Source organism: Anomaloglossus baeobatrachus, chromosome 2 (assembly GCF_048569485.1).
Source record: "Anomaloglossus baeobatrachus isolate aAnoBae1 chromosome 2, aAnoBae1.hap1, whole genome shotgun sequence".
NCBI lineage: Eukaryota > Metazoa > Chordata > Amphibia > Anura > Aromobatidae > Anomaloglossus > Anomaloglossus baeobatrachus.
Genome location: NC_134354.1, coordinates 332,577,775 through 332,595,225, shown reverse-complemented (window position 1 = coordinate 332,595,225; position 17,451 = coordinate 332,577,775). Strand labels below are relative to the sequence as shown.

The 17,451-nt window shown below is 44.0% G+C and overlaps 1 protein-coding gene across 2 annotated transcripts in view; it reads right to left on the bottom strand.

The window, feature by feature from the left end:
* Positions 1-7,626: 7,626 nt before the first annotated feature.
* The window catches only part of GMEB1 (glucocorticoid modulatory element binding protein 1), a 40,163-nt gene continuing 30,338 nt past the window's right edge, over positions 7,627-17,451 (bottom strand). For both annotated transcript variants that reach the window (XM_075335931.1, XM_075335930.1), the window contains exon 10: positions 7,627-8,414. In XM_075335931.1, coding sequence (XP_075192046.1) covers positions 7,885-8,414 — 530 coding nt within the window. In that variant the 3' untranslated portion in view covers positions 7,627-7,884. The remainder of the gene's footprint in view (positions 8,415-17,451) is intronic.

Sequence of the window (17,451 nt, the reverse complement as noted above, 5' to 3'; positions counted from 1 at the left end):
TGGCCTGCAAGAATGCCACGGCCTGTGAGAAGGCGGCGGCCTTGGAGCAGGGGGGAGTTGACAGAAAAAATCTGTTTGGCGGGCTGGATAGAATTCTATTCTGTAGCCGTGGGAGATGGTAACCCACACCCACTGATCGAAGACGTGTTGAAACCACACGTCGCCCAAGAGGGAGAGCCTGCCACCGACCAAGGACGTTGCTGGCGCGGCCAGATAATCAAGAGGAGGCTGCCTAGTGGCCGCAGCTCCTGCGGACTTCTGAGGACGCGGCTTCATGCACCAGTTGGTTTACGGACCTTGGCTGAGTTAGTGGACGAGGCCGAGGGCTTAGAGGACGACCAGTTAGAGGAACGAAAGGAACGAAAGGAACGAAACCTCGACTGGTTCCTGCCCTGGACAGGTTTCCTGGGTTTGTGGCATGGAAGAACTCTTCCTGCCAGAAAACTTCCGTAATAATTTCATCCAGTCCGAATAGACTGGTCCCAGCAAAGGGAACCCAGCAAGGAACTTCTTAAAAAGCATTTGCCTTCCACTCTCTAAGCCACAGGAGCCTGCGGATAGCGAGGGAAGTAGCCGAGGCCACCGCAGTGCGGTGACAGTCTCCAGCATGGCAGACATGGCCTAGGATGAAAAGACTGAAGCCTGGAAGTTAAGGCAACCACTTCGGGCATAAAGTCCCTAGGTGAGGGGATGCATCTCCTCCAGAGAAGCAGAGATGGCTTTGAGAGCCCGCACTGCTGCAAAAGATGGGGAGAACGAGGCCCCTGCCGCCTCATATATAGATTTGGCCAGAAGGACAACCTGGCGGACAGTGGGATCCTTAGAGAGGAGCCGTCAGCCACTGATACAACTGTCCGGGCTGAAAGCCTAAACACCGGAGGGTCCACCCTTGGTGAATGAGCCCACTCCTTGACCACCACTGGTGGGAGGGGGAAAACAGTCATCAGAACCACGCTTTGGGAAGCGTCTGTCAGGACAGGCTCTGGGCTTGGACACAGTGGGCTGACAAACTGGAGTGGTTAAGGAACACACTCCTTGTTCTCTTAAGGTATACTAATGCCTTTCTGCCAGAGTGGAATGCACCCCTGATACAGGCTGATTGAGGTCCAGTACAAATATAATGGACACAATCAAATCATTAGCATCTGCGTCACCTTCGGACAGATCAATGTACATGACGTAGCGTCCGAGACCCTAGTAAAAGCATCCTCCTCGTCCTGCGAGTCGGCTCGTGAATCAGAGCTGCGGGACGAGGAAGGAAAGGGGACCCTGCGACTCCATTTTAGGAGGACGGGGACTGAGACCAGATGAGGAATCCTCTGAGAGCTTTGCTGAGCGAGCCGTAGCAGCAGAAGCGCCCTGAGAAGGGGGCTGATGCATGCTCAGCAGTGTCCGGGACAGATGTCCCCTGGAGAGAGGGATTCTGCCCAAACCGGGGGATCAGCCACCGGAGCCGGAGCAGCTGGAGGGACCACTGATGAGCTACCAGGCTGAGAGACCACTATGTTAGAGCAAGCATCACAATGTGGTTATGTGCTCGGTACAGGCAGTACGAGTCTACATGCAGTGTATAAGAACAGCCTTGCAGCCTTGCTCTGATGTGAGGCATGCTGCAGAAGTGGGGGCTCTGTCCAGAATGACCCCCAGCAGAGTATATAAACAGAGTATATAAGCAGCTGCACAACCAGAGGTTGTGGCTTGCCAGACCGTTTAACATAGGGACATCTCTGTGCCCTCCAGATCCCCCAGCCCAGGCCTCCATTTGTCACAATGTGGTTATGCAAGGAACACACTCCTTGTTCTCTTATCAGCCTGATACAACTGTCCGAGACATTGAGAACGCTGAGAAAATGGCGCCGGAGCGAGGAGAGGGGGCGGGGCCTACTCTGAGAGCAGGATCTGGAGGGAAAATGAGGTATACAGGGGAGGGAATCTTTCCTCAGTGAGGAGTGTCCGTTCCCTGTGCTGAACAGCCGCTGGGCGGAGCCACACTGTCCCTCTGCACTGACTGACATGCAGGGGTAGAGAATCGAAACTAGGCCTCAGGCGAAGCCGGGGCCTAGATTTAAACATGCGGCCAGCGTGCAGGCACCATCGGCGCGGTTCTCCAGTGAAAACTGGAGAACCGGCCGGAAATGTTAACAAAGTCATATAACACACTCTCCCCAACATATAAAGTACAAGGGACCCCTGGAAAGACCACTGTCTGTGGTAATAACGTCTCAGTACTTAGCTTGTGAGACGCAGGTGCCAGGTCCCTGGGAGGTGAGCGCTCCGTCCGGCAGGATCCTGAAAAGGGCTGCGGATGGAGACCGGTCTCCTGCAAAGCAGTGAGAACCGTGATGGCTCCCACTTCAAGCCAGAGCCCCAGGGGATGGTGAAGGAGCGCGGCATGTGAAGGCTCCAGCCTTGTAAAATCAACCTTAACAGCACCGCCGACACAGTGGGGTGAGAAGGGACATGCCGGGAGTCCAGATTGGACCCGCTTTTCTTCCAAATCTTTGAAATCAAAAATCAAAAATCAGAGGATGCATGTGTGTGTGTGTGACCTCCTGAACACAAAGCATTGAACTGGTTGGATTTGTCATCCGGGGAGTGTATATGCTCGGAGGGAGGAGCTACACTTTTAGTGTAGTACTTTGTGTGTCCTCCGGAGGCAGAAGCTATACACCCATGGTCTGGGTCTCCCATAAGGAACGATGAAGAAATAAGCCATCACTGAGCCATAGATCCCAAAAAATAAGACCGCTACGTGTTTCGGAAAATGGCGCAAAAGGTGCGCTACTTATTGGACAAACTTGTGAAATTTTATTTTAACCCCTTAGATACAAGTAAACCTATACATGTGCATCACATAGATACATCAGTTTTATCATATAGTGAACATGGTGAATAAAACATCCCAAAAACTATTGTGCGATCACACTTTTTTTTGCAGTTTTTCCACACTTGGAATTTTTTTGCTGTTTTACACAGTACAATATATGGTAAAACCTATGGTTTCATTTAAAAGTACAACTCGTCGCGCAAAAAACAAGCCCTCATATGGCAAGATTGACGGAATAATGAAAAAGTTACGGCTCTCGGAAAAAAAGGAGCAAAAAAAAAAAACGCAAAAACGGAAAGTGCCCGGGGGCTGAAGGGGTTAATGTTAACCTTTTTTTCTTTATAACAATTTGGGTTTTTGCAACAGCTATTTCAGTTTCATATACCTAATAACTGATGGACTGAGTAATATTTCTGGATTGAAATGAGGCTTATTGTACCAACAGAAAATGTGCAATCCACATTTAAACAAAATTTGACCGGTGCAAAAGTATGGGCACCTCAACATAAAAGGGATATTAATATTTTGTAGATCCTCCTTTTGCAAAAATAACAGCCTCTAGTCGCTTCCTGTAGCTTTTAAGGAGTTTCTGGATGAAGGTATATTTGACTATTCCTGTTTACAAAACAATTTCAGTTCAATTAAGTTTGATGGTCACCGAGCATGGACAGAACGCTTCAAATCATCCCACAGATGTTCAATGATATTCAGGTCTGGAGACCGGGATGGCCATTCCAGAACATTGTAATTGTTCCTCTGCATGAATGACTGAGTAGATTTGGAACAGTGTTTTGGATAATTGTCTTGCTGAAATATCCATCCCCTGCGTAACTTCAACTTCGTCACTGATTCTTGCACATTATTGTCAAGAATCTGCTGATACTGAGTTGAATCCATGCGACCCTCAACTTTAACAAGATTCCCGGTACCGGCATTGGCCACACAGCCCCAAAGCATGATGGAACCTCCACCAAATTTTACTGTGGGTAGCAAGTGCTTTTCTTGGAATGCCGTGTTTTTTTGCCTCCATGCATAACGCCTTTTTGTATGACCAAACAACTCAATCTTTGTTTCATCAGTTCACAGGACCTTCTTCCAAAATGTAACTGGCTTGTCCAAATGTGCTTTTGAATACTTCAGGCGACTCGGTTTGTGGCGTGCTTGCAGAAACTGCTTCTTTCGCATCACTCTCCCATACAGCTTCTCCTTGTGCAACGTGCGCTGTATTGTTGACCGATGCACAGTGACACCATCTGCAGCAAGATGATGCTGCAGGTCTTTGGAGGTGGTCTGTGGATTGTCCTTGACTGTTCTCACCATTCTTCTTCTCTGCCTTTCTGATATTTTCTTGGCCTGCCACTTCTGGGCTTAACAAGAACTGTACCTGTGTTCTTCCATTTCCTTACTATGTTCCTCACAGTAGAAACTGACAGTTTAAATCTCTGAGACAACTTTTTGTATCCTTCCCCTGAACAACTATGTTGAATAATCTTTGTTTTCAGATCATTTGAGAGTTGTTTTGAGGAGCCCATGATGCCACTCTTCATAGGAGATTCAAATAGGAAAACAACTTGCAAGTGGCCACCTTAAATACCTTTTCTCATGATTGGATACACCTGCCTATGAAGTTCAAAGCTCAATGAGGTTACAAACCAATTTAGTGCTTTAGTAAGTCAGTAAAAAGTAGTTAGGAGTGTTCAAATCAAGAAATTGATAAGGGTGCCCATACTTTTACACCGGTCAAATTTTGTTTAAATGCGGATTGCACATTTTCTGTTAGTACAATAAACCTCATTTCAATACAGAAATATTACTCAGTCCATCAGTTATTAGATATATGAAACTGAAATAGCTGTTGCAAAAATCCAAATTGTTATAAAGAAAAAAGGTTAACATTAATAGGGGTGCCCAAACTTTTTCATATGACTAAGTGGTGGAAATAAAAAATTCAGAAATTTGTCAAAAAACATTTTCTGAGACCCGTAGCACTCATTTCTCGGATCAGGCGCTCAATGACAGCTTATTTTTTGCGCTCTAAGCTGACACTTATTTGGTGTAAATGCAATATTTTGATTGCCTCTTAATGCGATTTTGCAGGGACCAAAAAAAGCTGTAATTCTGGCATTTTGATTTTTTTTTGTCTCCATACGCCCTTTACAGATTGGATAAATTTTAGATTTTGATACACATTTTGGTATTTAGAAATGCTTGATGTATTTTTTTATATAGTTTTATTTTCATTGTGGCAAAAGTCGGGTGATTTGTACTTGTGTTTTTGTTTTGCATATTTTTAAAAACGTCCCCCCTCCTACTTTTTACTAGTCCCCATAGGGGACTTGAAACTGCAATCATCCAATCGCTTGTGTTGTACAGAGCAGTGCACTGCACAGCAGAAATACTGAATATCTATGAACGCTGACCCCTGGGGCTCAAGACAACCCAGCGGTGCCTTGTGATTAAGTCACGGGGCCATTGATGGGAAGCTGGGAATGATGCACTTCACACTAGCTTGTGTAAAATCCCATTGTCAGCGACTGATTGTGGGATTTAACTAGTTGACTGCCGATCAGACTCTGCGATCCACCCACGCCTTTTAGAGGTGCATGTTGGCTGATCAGTTCAGCCGATATGTGCAGGGAAAGATGCGGGCTCGGTGAGTGATCCTGCATCAAAGGCAGGGGGACACAACCTAGGATGCTCTTCTGCAAAGCCAGTCAGACACTGGAGATTTCTGGCGTAAGGTACACCACGGCTCATGAATTAGACAAGCTGTGGAGTCCCACTCCAGCTCCACCCATTTTGGAGGAGCTGGGTAAAACTGATATGTAAATTCAAACAGCCCTAAAGTTTTGTACATCCTCAAGCTGCACTAAAATTTAACTCAAAATTAACTAAACCAGATTTCTGGCAAAAACAATTTGATGAATCACGACGATAGAGTGTCATTTTAGCCCTACACACGTCAATTTTAAAAATGGATTCAGGTCCCCGGACTTCGAACATGTCCTACTCTCCTCCGTTAGTTGGATCAGATCGAGCCAATAAAGTCTATGGGGATTTGTAAACATTCACTGAAGATAGACTTTGCACTTCGGAGTTACATCAGAGTTTCATCTCTTTTTAACTGATAATTTATTAGATTAATAAATTACATTCAATAAAAAAAATGTGTTAAATATATTACCAGCCACATGTTGAGTATTCCACACCGCAGGGCACAACCTAGTGTAGGAATCTGATGCCCAAAACACTTACCGTTTTTTCAGACTATAAGATGCACCCTGGTTTTAGAGAAGGAAAATAGGGAAAAAAATGTACGCAAAAAGTGTGGTCATGACACTGTAATGGAGAGAGGATCTGCTGCTGACACTTATGGGGTAAGGTACCCCATCCTGGCAATTATCCTCCTGCCTTGTATATGATCCCCATCCATGTATATATGTCCCTTATCCTGGTATAGCCCCCATCCTGCTATATGCTCTGTATCCTGTGGCACAGAAAAAAAATAAACGTTTATACTCACCTTTCCTCCCTCCAGCAGCATCGCTCGTCCTCCTGTCTGTGTCAGCAGCAGTGCCGCTGACCTGTGTGGAGCTGGTCACCGTTTCCTGCAGCATCACGATGTCCTCCTGGAGAGCGGTGAGCACAGGGATGACGTCATCGCTGTGCGCGCTTTCCACACACATCAGCAGGCCAGCAGACAGGAGGACATCGAGATGCTGCAGGGAACGACCGGTGAGTATACCGTACTTATTCACTGCCCCGCGTGCTGATTATTATGCGCGTGGGGCAGTGTATATAGCTGTACATGATCACACCAGGCTGTAGTTGCCTGGGGTGATCACGTGGGCCGGGTCTTTAGTATACGCGCACCCCCCGCCCATCATCCCGCCCACCTGTCAGCACCGGCTTCAGCGCTGAGAGATGATGGGCAGGAGGATGCATGCAATTGAAATGAGCAGGCCCACGTGGTCATGACATGCGCTGCTACAGCTTGCGCATGCCACCGATGACCTGTTCCACCGCAGCACACTCATTCCCCGCAGCCCTACAGACTATAAGACGCACCCCCCACTTTCCCCCAACATTTTGGGGGGAAAACGTGCGTCTTATAGTCCGAAAAAATACGGTACATATGCTTCAGAAAATTGCTGTGTCAATTTTTGTTTGCAGCACGCAGAAAAAAAAAAAAAAAAAGGGAACAGAAGTATGTAGGATGCTACTTATTCCAGACAGAGAAACTAAGGATTTGTACCTTTAAGGTTAATCCATGTGCATATACTGTAGATGAACTCTATATTGGATTTCTGCAGTGGAAATGGACATTTGATTTTAGTGCTGACATGTGAACACAGACATTAAATTCACAAGGCAGATTTATGCGCCTACATAAAAATCTGTCCCAATTTCCACAACGTGCTTGAAACACAGTCAGAGAACAGACCATGACTTACAGACTGGCCAAGTGTCTCTAGACCTGAATTTGACAGCCTCATACAAGTGGCTGTTAAATTCGGGTCAGGACACCTATGACCAGTTTGTATATTATGGTCTATTCATGGACCACGCTTCATGGACATCTGAATTAGGCCTTAGGTTTCCTTCATGTGAGTTTCTTGAAAACTAACACTTTAAATATGCTTTTTTTTCTGGATATTTTAAAGATTTAGAGAAATTTCCATAAGATGCTTTTCTTTTAGACACAAGGGTTTTCAGTTTAATGAAATGAATCATCCTACTGGTACGATTTACCACCACCATGATATTACTTGTATATAAAATAAAACTTCGTTACAAAATATAGCAATACATTTATTTTAATAAAAAATTAACTTTCCACATTCAAATTTTTACATACTTTGTACAGGAAAAGTGCAGGCTGCACTTATATTTATAGGTCTCTCTGGAAAATCATCCATTAAAACTATTAACTAAACTGGCTTTTGCCATAAAAAAAAAAAAAAAAAAAAAAAAGTGATAAAAAAAGAGCATCTAATATAATAAATTAAGTTTCTTTCCAATACTAGGAACTATGTTCATTTTCCGTACTGTGGCAGTTACTCATCTTCTAACACCACAATTTCCACATCATGCAGATCATCAGAGTGTCCAACCCCTAGAACCTTTCCATCACCCAGCTGCATCACCTTGGATCCACCTTCAGGGTCCGGCGCTGGGTCTATCTGAATGATAGTCTGGCCCTCTTCTCCAACTCCATCCTGCCCAAGTCCAGAATCCATTGCGACAAGCTCTACTGGACTCATAACTGTACCTAAAGACCCCGAATCCTGCATTTCTGTTGCCAATACCGTGAGGGCATCACCTTCCCCAGTTTTGCCCAATACAGTGGTATACCGTAAGCCACCTAAAGAAAACTGCTGTCCAACTGGAGCTAATGTGAGTGGAGAGAGCACTGTATACTGTGGCTGGGATGATTGAGTACTCAAAGTTCCAGCAGATGCTGGCCGCTGAAGTCTAGGCCTCTTGGGGGGCTTCGGAGTGTTAACAGGCATTAGGACCACATTCTGAAGAACTGGAGAGTGACTGCCTTCCTGCTTCTTTTGTTCTTCAAGCTGCCTTTCAAGATCTGGAAGAAGGAAAAAAAAAATGCATCCTTAAAGATACTTTAGTAATTTTTGAGCATTTTCTCACACTGAACTCTCTTGTCTTTCCTATACTTGAAAAAATCAAACAACTAGGAATAGATCTTGGCAAGGGGAAGAAGGCTGTTAAAGTGAACCTGTCAGGTCTCCTATGCCCCCAGAACCATCAGCAGTTCTGCACATATCTAGAATCCCTCAACAACAGTCCTAGCATCTAGTAGCACATACAAATAGATCTTTAGAAAAAGCATTTCTAAAGATCATTTATGAGATGCTAATGAGGGCTTTGACAAGTCACAGGGGCATTAGTTCCCACGTAGCCTATCATCACACCCCTGTCGGCATGATAACCTGCTTTACAATGCCCAGTCATTTCACAGCAGTCATATCACGGCAGCACAATACAAAGCCGGGTGTATGTATCCTGGTTTCAAAGACATTCACTGGTTCAGGATGCGTCACAGGAGTGTTTGCGGGGCTGCAGGGAAGACGCAGACTTCATTCATATGATATGGGGCTGCCCGGTGATTGCCTTTTGGCAGGAGGTCGTCTCAGTCCTAGCCTCTTTCTCCATACTCCCTTTATCCATCACTCTGCTTGGAGTATTAAAAGAAGAAAAAACAAAAAGCCAGAACTAAATGTGCACTTCAGCACTAAAAATTCCAAACTGTACTTATAAAATGTTTTGAGATTTTTGGCAAACAATTGCAATTTCTTGAGCTGCCTCGCCACGTCACGGCAAATCTCATTTGAGGCAGTCCTACACTAAAATATTTTTATAAAATGTGCCATACGGCCTCACATATGAATAGTAAAACTGCTCTTGGCAGCACTCACCTGGTCTATTTCAATCCCGAATTGGTCGGTGGTTGACCCCCACCTTGCTATGCACCCCAATTTGGGATGTATTCCACCTGTCTAGATTTTGGCGGTTGGTGACTGTACACATTCAGTCATCAGGCTTTGTCCATAGGCTTTTTACTTCATGCAGCATTTGCTTGGACCTGTCCCGCCCACAGCCATGACTCAGTCATGGGTACGGGATTGAAATAGACCAGGTGAGTGCTGCTAAGAGCAGTTCTACTATTCATATGTGAGGCCGTATGGCACATTTTATAAAAATATTTTAGTGTAGGACTGTCTCAAATGAGATTTGCCGTGACGTGGCGAGGTAGCTCAAGAAATTGCAATTTTTTGCCAAAAATCTCAAAATTTTATAATAAGTACAGTTTGGAAATTTTAGTGCTGGAGTGCACATTTGGTGCTGGCTTTTTGTTTTTTCTTCATAGGAGTATTAAAAGAAGGGACCTGGTCTCATCATCAATTTTTTTTTTTTTTTTGCGCGACTCACTCTTTATGGCCAGGAAACTCATAGCCTTACAGTGGATGGGCAACTCTCCCCCAACAATACGGGCATGGATAGAGTTGGTAAACGAAATGCCTCCATTTGAACGGACCGTGTATTAGAATAGTGTGTGTCCTGAGAAGTTTGCCAAGGTTTGGGAGATGTGGAATTCCTCCCCTTTGATAATATCCATTGAACTGTGGTGTTCCTTGTGTTTTCATCTGAACAATATGCTCTGGGAATTATGGGCTGATATTGGTTTAAAACTACTTTTGGGTTGGCACCCAGTGGTGGAAATGGTTAATTGTTATTGTTGCTTTTGTCAAGATGTTTATGTATTCCAGGTACTTCATCTATGGAGGGTGGCATCTTTGATGCCTCGGCATGTTTTACAGTCAAACTATATAACACGACACATCTGATTGATACTTCATTTATTTTTGCTGTCATTTGTAGCCTTGTGTGCATATACTTTATCTCTATCTGTACCTGTCATATTTTGGTTTGTAGTTTAATAAACAAATTAAAAAACCCCCCAAAAAAAAAGGCTCACTGCCCATGATTGGAAGTTGTCTGCACTTCCGGTCATGCACACTACTCAGAAGTTGGGTGTATGTATCTGCTTCAGAGAGGAGTAGTGCGCATGACCAAACATGTCTAGGTACAAAAAGTGTGGGCACCTTCCAGTGTCTAATGCAATTAACCCCTTCAGCCCCCGGGCACTTTCCGTTTTTGCGTTTTTGTTTTTTGCTCCCCTTCTTCTGAGAGGCGCAACTTTTTTATTTTTCCATCAATCTTGCCATATGAGGGCTTGTTTTTTGCGGGACGAGTTGTACTTTTAAATGAAACCATAAGTTTTACCATACAGTGTACTGGAAAACGGCAAAAAAATTCCAAGTGCGGAAAAATTGCAAAAAAAGTGGGATTGTACAATAGTTTTTGGGATATTTTATTCACCGTGTTCACTATATGGTAAAACTGATGTGTGGGTATGATGCCTCAGTTCGGTGCGAGTTTGTAGACACCAAACATGTATAGGTTTACTTGTATCTAAGGGGTTAAAAAAAATTCACAAGCTTGTCCAAAAAACGTGGCGCACGTTTTGCGCCATTTTCCAAAACCCGTAGCGTTCTCATTTTTCAGGATCTGAGGCTCAGTGATGGCTTATTTTTTGCGTCTCGACCTGACGTTCTTAACGGTACCATTTTTGCGCAGATGCTATGTTTTGATCGGCTGTTATTGCATTTTGCGCAAAATTTGCGGCGACAAAAAAACGTAATTTTGGCGTTTGGAATTTTTTTGCCGCTACGCCGTTTACTGATCAGATTCATTGATTTTATATTTTGATAGGGCATTTCTGAACGTGGCGATACCAAATGTGTGTATTTTTTATTTTTTTAACCCTTTAATTTTCAATGGGGTGAAAGGGGGGTGATTTGAACTTTTAGGTTTTTTTAATTTTTTTAAACTTTTTTTTTTTTACTTTTTTTTTATTTTACTAGTCCCCCTAGGGGACTATTGCGATCAGCAATCCGATCGCTCTGCACTATCTGCAGATCTCAGCTACAGAGCTGAGAACTGCAGATTTGCTGCTTCACTTTCAATGCCGGCTGTATTCCGGCATTGAGAGGAAGTGACTCATGTTAGCTACAGGCGTCATCACATGACCCTGTGCTACCATGGCAACCGCCGAAAGTCACGTGATCATGTGACGTGACTTCCGGTGGGGGCGGGGTAAGTCACTGTCATGGCGGCGCCCATATACATATCGCTGCCAAGACTTTGGCAGCGAAATGTAAGGGGTTAATGGCCGCGGGTGGAAGCGATTCCACCCGCGGCTAGCAGGCACACATATCAGCTGTTGATAACAGCTGATATGTGCGCGTCTCGCCGCCACCTGCCGGCGGCAGGGGGCGGGGCTTGCCGGCACACGATCCATGACGTACCTAGTACGTCATGGGTCGTTAAGGGGTTAAAAAGGAGTTCTGTGACCCATCCTAGGTTATGAAAATCTTACCCATCAAGGAATTTTTTACTTGTGATTCCAATTTTGTGGTCTATAATAAAATGCCCGTGCGGTCTCTTACAGGTTGGGGAAACTACCCAGAATGGAAGAGACCGCATAGCCAGCCATAAATCGACCATCAGATGTAAAAAAAAAAAAAAAAAAAAAGTCTGGTTCCCAATACCATTCCATTTCCAACAAGCAAGACACATAGTATCACAAGTATGGTTTCAGGTTCTGGAATGAGTCCCTGGACCCGGAAAAGGTGGCAACCATACACAGCTACTAAAACAGAGAGAAAGCTATTGGATCCACATTACAGACAATGACACCTAATGACTTGAATAGAGAAATGGACAGGTTGATGTAATAGAATTGTCTCCCTCATTTCACTTGGATACGTTTTTTGTTATATTGGTAACCAGGTAACTTCCCCTTTAAAGACTTAAGTGTGGCAGTATATTAGTGACTAAAATGTGTTTGCTCTTCTAGACAGGATTAAGATGTATCGTAAAGCGTGGAATTTTCCCTTTTCCTCTCCTCATCCTGACCTTCCATGGTAAGAACAATTACGTATAATAATCTACCTGGCCAATTAATTTTTAGTCCATACATAACACCTGATTTATCACAACAATAACCCCTTAACGACTGCGGGCTGTACTGGTAAGTCCTAAGTGGTCATAGTGTAAACACTGGTGGCTGCTGCCGGCAATCCACGCACGTCAGCTGATTTGAACAGCTGACGTGTGCCTCGCAGGCACAAGTGGATCCACAATCCACCTGTGCCTGTTAACCCCTTAAACCGTGATATCAAAATCTGACATCGCGATTTAAATTCCCGCAGTGATAAATCTTCACTTACCAGGCCCCATCGGTAGCGCTGTGACGTGATCACTGTGAGCCGATGGTTGCTATGGTCGCACAGGGTCAAGTGATGTAGCTACCATGAGTCCCTTCCTGTATCACCCAGTTGAGCGTTGCCAGTAACAAGAGGTGTTTCTGGTGATCACTGCTGAGTAGCGGTGATCAACATAAATAAATGAGCAATCAAGACTGCTGTGCCTTATAGTCCCCTAGGGAAACTAGTAAAAATTAAAAAAAAATTAAAAAAAAGCTATTTTTTTTTAAAAAAATTAACTAAAAAAGTGTAAAATCGCCCCCCATTAAAGGGTTAAAAAAAAAAAAATATGCACACATTTCATATTGCCGCGTTCAAAAATGCCCGATCTATCAAAATATAAAATCAATGTATCTAGTCTGTAAACGTCGTAGTGGCAAAAAAATTCCACATGCCAAAATTACGTATTTTGGTCGCCACAAATTTTGCGGAAAATGCAATAACAGGTGATCAAAACGTAGCACCTGCTCAAAAATGGTACCATTAAAAACGTCAGCTTGAGACACAAAAAATAAGCCATAACTAAGACCCAGATCCCGAAAAGTGAAAACGATACGGGTTGCGGAAAATGGCACAAAAAGTGTGCCACTTTTTTCGTACAAACGTCTGAATTTTTTTAACCCCTTATATAAAAGTAAACCTATACATGTTTGGTACCAACTCATACCGACCGGAGACATCATACCGACATCAGTTTTACCAGAATTGATCAATTATTTGCTAAAAATCTCATTTATATTACAGTACAGTTGGAATAAATCTGTGAATTTGCACTTTTTATATGATGCATGCCATTTTCAGATCGTGCTGGCTCCCCTTTTTCTCTGTTTGGTTGTAGTTATGCTACAAATGTCTGGTGGCTGGTCACCACCATGCTATGCACGCCTGATCTTGGTTTGCAATATATTCCTCCTGTTGGTAGCTGTTCACATTCAGTTGCCTCACCCTTTCCACAGGCATTGCTAATTAAGCACCATACTTGGATCTGGTCCGCCTTTATCAATGGTTGCTCTCTGGCACTGGGAGGGTCAGTTCTGATATAGTCCTGGTATGTGTAGAGCTTGCTCCACATGCTGGGACCTGAGCTGGCCTCTATCCACAATTGCCTCTTTTGCAACATAGAAGCGGTTATATATACGGGTTACAGGTATGTGTGCTCCATTATGGTTCTGCTTTTAACTTTATCTAGGAGGCCGCATGGCACATGAAATACAGAATATAGAGTAGGACCCCCCTATTGAGATTTCTCGTGACGTTGGCGGGGGTGGCTCAAAGAATTGATCAATTATTTGCTAAAAATCTCATTTATATTACAGTACAGTTGGAATAAATCTGTGAATTTGCACTTTTTATATGATGCATGCCATTTTCAGATCGTGCTGGCTCCCCTCTCTATCAGTTTTACCATATAGCGAACACTGTAAAAAATATCACAAAAACAATAATGAAATCACACTTTTTTTTTTGCAATTTTTCCGCACTTGGAATTTTTTTTGCCATTTTGCAGTACAATATACGGCAAAACGTATGGTTTCATTGAAAAGTACAACTCGTCCCGCAAAAAGCAAGACCTCATATGGCAAGATTGATGGAAAAATAAAAACATTATGGCTCTCGGAAGAAGAGGAGCAAAAAAAAAAAAAAAAGGGGGTTAAAGCACATCGAGACAACTACTCATACGCCATTTTACACTATTTACACTATTTAGCTGTAATACAACCTTATACATCACCACAAGTCCACACATTCAACATTAACATACACTACCTTTCAAAAGTTTAGCGTCACTAAGATATTTCTTTATTTTTGAAAGGAAAGCACTTTTTTTGTCAATGAAGCCAACATTAAATTAAACAAATAGACTGTACACATTGCTAATGTGGTAAATTTCCATTTCCAACAACCACCACTCCAGTGTTCTAATGATACATTGTGTTTGATAACTGTGTTAGAAGGCTAATGGATGTTTTTAGAAATCCCTTGATAAACCCTTGTGCAAGTATGTTAGCATAGCTGAAAACAGTTTTGCTGATTAGAGAAGCTATAAAACGGACCTTCCTTTGAGCTAGTTGAGAATCTGGAGCATTACATTTGTTAGTTCCATTAAACTCTCAAAATAGCCAGAAAAATAGAACTTTCATGTGAAACTCAACAGTCTATTCTTGTTCTCAGAAATAAAGGATATTCCATGCGAGAAATTGCCAAGAATCTGAAGATTTCTTTCCTACAACGGTGTGTACTACTCCCTTCAGAGGAGAGCACAAACAGGCTCTAAACAGTAGTTAAAAGAAGTGTGAGGCCCCACTGCACAACTGAGCAACAAGACAAGTACATTAAGCGGGCTTTACACGCTACGATATATCTAACGAGATGTCGGCGGGGTCACGTCGTAAGTTACGCACATCCGACATCGTTAGTGATATCGTAGCGTATGACAGCTATGTGCGATGGTGAACGAGCAGAAATACTCACATTCTCGTTCATCGTTGATATGTCACTCATTTTAAAAAAAAATCGAACGTCCGGTTCATTGTTCCCGAGGCAGCACACATTGCTCCGTGTGACACCCCGGGAACAATGAACTGCAGCTTACCTGCGTCCCGCCGGTAATGCGGAAGGAAAGAGGTGGGCGGGATGTTACATCCCGCTCATCTCCGCCCCTCCGCTTCTATTGGCCGGATGCCGTCGAACGTCCCTCCCCCTTCAGGAAGTGGATGTTCGCCGCCGACAGCGAGGTCGTTTGGAAGGTAAGTACGTGTGATGGGGGGGGGGTTACAGCATTGTGCGACACGGGCAAGAAATTGCCCGTGCTGCACAAACGATGGGGGCAGGTGCGATCACACGATAAATCGACATATGTAAAGCAGCCTTTAGACTCTCTAGTTTCAGAAATCGACGCCTCATAGGTCCCCTACTGGCAGCTTCATTAAATAGTACCCGCAAAACGCCAGTGTCAACGTCTACAGTGAAGAGGTGACTCAAGGATGCTGGCCTTCAGGGCAGAGTGGCAAGAAAAAGCCATATCGGAGACTGGCTAATAAAATTAAAAAGATTAATATGGGCAAAAGAACACAGACATTGGACAGAGGAAGATTGGAAAAAAAGTGTTATGGACAGACAAATCGAAGTTTGAGGTGTTTGGATCACACAGAAGAACATTTGTGAGACAGAACCATGGTGGAAGTAATGTGATGGTCTGGGGTTACTTTGGTGCTGGTAAAGTGGGAGATTTGTACAAGGTAAAAGGGATTTTGAATAAGGAAGGCTATCACTCCATCTTGCAACGCCATGCCATACCCTGTGGACAGTGCTTGATTGGAGCCAATTTCATCCTACAACAGGACAATGACCCAAAGTACACCTCCAAATTATGCATGAACTATTTAGGGAAGAAGCAGGCAGCTGGTATTCTATCTGTAATGGAGTGGCCAGCCCAGTCGCCACATCTCAACCCTATTGAGCTGTTGTGGGAGCAACTTGACCGTATGGTATGCAAATAGTGTCCATCAAGCCAATCCAACTTGTAGGAGGGGGGGGGAGCGTGGGGTGAAATATCTCCAGATTACCTCAGCAAATTAACAGCTAGAATGCCAAAGGTCTGCAAAGCTGTAATTGCTGCAAAGGGAGCATTCTTTGCCGAAAGCAAAGTTTGAAGGAGAAAATTATTTCAAGTAAAAATCGTTATTTCTATCCTAGTCAATGTCTGGAGTATATTTTCTATTCATTATGCAACTCATTTGATAAACACAAGTATGATTTTTCATGGAAAAGACAAAATTGTCTGGGTGACCCCAAACATTTGAACGGTAGTGTGCTCCACACAATAACACAAAGTGCATACAATTCATTTTTTCATCCATACAACTGGTCAAACAATAACATAACTACAGCTTCACATAGCCTATTACATTTTCTCCCACACCATATTTTTACAGGTCCACACTATTCATATTAACGTATCTATCCATTCATTGTGTCTTTTATACATCACCAGATTACAGACTCGCACATATCTCACAAATTTACCCAGGAACAACTTCTTGTATCCCACAGGATATACTTATACATGTCTATCTCTTTGAATTTCTAACATAGGTATGGCATATATTACCTGCCCTATATATCAATATTTTCCTCTAATTACTCACCTTTACCATTTTTCTCCTCCATAGTCAGCATGGCTTACATTGCACGCTAAATATCCTTTTCCCTGGACCTCTTGTGACAGGTACCTTCTACATTTACTCACAGAGATTAATCAGATTCCTCTTTCCTCTAGTCCCATTCCATGCATCCTAATTGTATTATCCAGAGCGATATGTTACGAATTAAATTATGTACATACATGTATGGTCATTCACCTACCGTGTTTCCCCGAAAGTAGGACCCCCCCGAAAGTAAGACAGGGTGGGGGTTACGGGGGGGTCCTTCAATGTAAGGCCTCCCCCGAATGTAAGGCAGGGTTGGGGGGGCCGCTGTGAAATGTAAGACCCTTACCTTTGGGCCGCCGCTGTCCCCCATTGGGTCCCCAGGCTCCAGAGGTGTCCTCAGGTGCAGCTGGGCGGGTCCAGCGCTCATGGGGTTAACTCGCCGTGTTAACCCCGCAATCCGCCCAGCTCAACAGCTCATTGGCCGCCCCTGCTCCCCACGTCACCGCCGGCCCCCGGCTCGAGCGCTGATTGGCCCAGCAGCTCGGGCTGTAATTGGCCGCCCCAGCCCCACGTCACCGCCGGCCCCCGGCTCGAGCGCTGATTGGCCCAGCAGCTCGGG